This window comes from Oryza brachyantha, chromosome 6, assembly GCF_000231095.2.
Source record: "Oryza brachyantha chromosome 6, ObraRS2, whole genome shotgun sequence".
Classification (NCBI taxonomy): Eukaryota; Viridiplantae; Streptophyta; class Magnoliopsida; order Poales; family Poaceae; genus Oryza; species Oryza brachyantha.
Window position 1 is genome coordinate 21731860 of NC_023168.2, and position 1335 is coordinate 21733194.

At 50.5% G+C, this 1335-nt stretch overlaps 1 protein-coding gene across 1 annotated transcript; it reads right to left on the reverse strand.

The window, feature by feature from the left end:
• Positions 1-227: 227 nt before the first annotated feature.
• On the reverse strand, positions 228-839 carry LOC102700352 (zinc finger protein 36-like). The gene has a single exon (XM_040525212.1). The coding sequence runs from the start codon at positions 837-839 to the stop codon at positions 228-230; it is 612 nt and encodes a 203-aa protein (XP_040381146.1).
• Between the last annotated feature and the right edge of the window lie 496 nt (positions 840-1335).

The following is a 1335-nucleotide window of genomic DNA, read 5'->3' on the forward strand; positions in this document are numbered from 1 at the left end:
AAAGGAATTCGAATCACAAGGAATTCATTCAAATTACCTTAAATTATTTGTTTTGTCGATCGGTCGAGCTTACAATACAAAGTTCATTGAAATTAAACAAGTCCAAAAGAGGACCAAAAAGTCAGACAGAAAGAAATAAAAAGGATATGTATGTATGTATGTATGTATGTATGGTGCATGCAGACAACACAACGCGCGCAAGCACGTCGATCGAAAGCCCTAGCTAATTAAGCCAGTTCATCATCTTTCTCCGCCTCCTCATCTGTACTGGAAGCCTTGCCATGTCCAGCTTCAGCAGCAGCAGCTTCCGCCGCCGCCGCCGCCGCCTGCGCCTCCGGCGACAGATCGTTGAGGTTGAAATCGTGCTTGGGCGGCTTGGCCATCTCCATGGCGAGCTGCCTGGCGTGCCAGGAGCAGCCCTTCTTGCTGCTGTGGCTGGCGCGGTGGCCGCCGAGCGCCTGGCGCGTCTCGAACGGGGCCTTGCACAGGGCGCACACGTACCGGTACCGCTTCCCGTCGGCGGCGAGCTCGCCGGGGGACGGCTCGCGCGGCGGCTCCATGCCGCGCCACCCGCGCCCCGGGTGGCTGCGCATGTGCCCATGCACCGCCTTCTCCGTGCTGAAGTGGCGGTCGCACAGGGGGCACCGGAACCGGCCGTCGCGTTCCGCGGCGGCGGTCATCGCCGCCAGCTTGTCGCGCCAGCTCGCGACGGCGTCCGCCTCGTGCGCCGACTTGAGGGACAGCCACGGCTTGCTGGGCTCGTCGCCGCCGGCGCCCCCGGCCACGCCGCCGCCGAGGACATGGTGGTGCACGAACACCTTGGCGGAAGCACCACCCATATTAGTCGTGTCGCTAGCTGCGAGACAAAATGAACCTGAACGGCCAGGTGGGCCGGCCTCACCCACGGCGCGACATATATATAGGCGCAGCTGCAGTGGTAGGTAGACACAATTAATACATATACCATCATATATACATATTCTTATCTTTTTCGCTTTTAATTATATTTATAAACCAAAATTTAAAAATTCTAATCTTAAATTTATCGTAATTTAATTATTTTATAGTCTTGGTTTTCAGATCAGTAAGTACGTATATAAAAGTTTTATATATAAATTATTTTTTGTTCACAAATATATCGTTTGACCATCCGAAGAATCACCCTCACAATATGTATAGTACATGGACCTATCTAACAGAAACTTGAAGGATAATTGTAAATTTATCGCTAGCTTAATTGTTATTACAAAACTATCATTATAATTGCAAATACCACTAGAACGATTATTTTAGTGATGGATATCTTGCAATATAAGAAAAAACACTAACCCCCAA

Excerpts from the sequence above, each read along its gene's own strand:
- LOC102700352 (XM_040525212.1), bottom strand. The coding sequence starts at position 839 with ATGGGTGGTGCTTCCGCCAAGGTGTTCGTGCACCACCATGTCCTCGGC.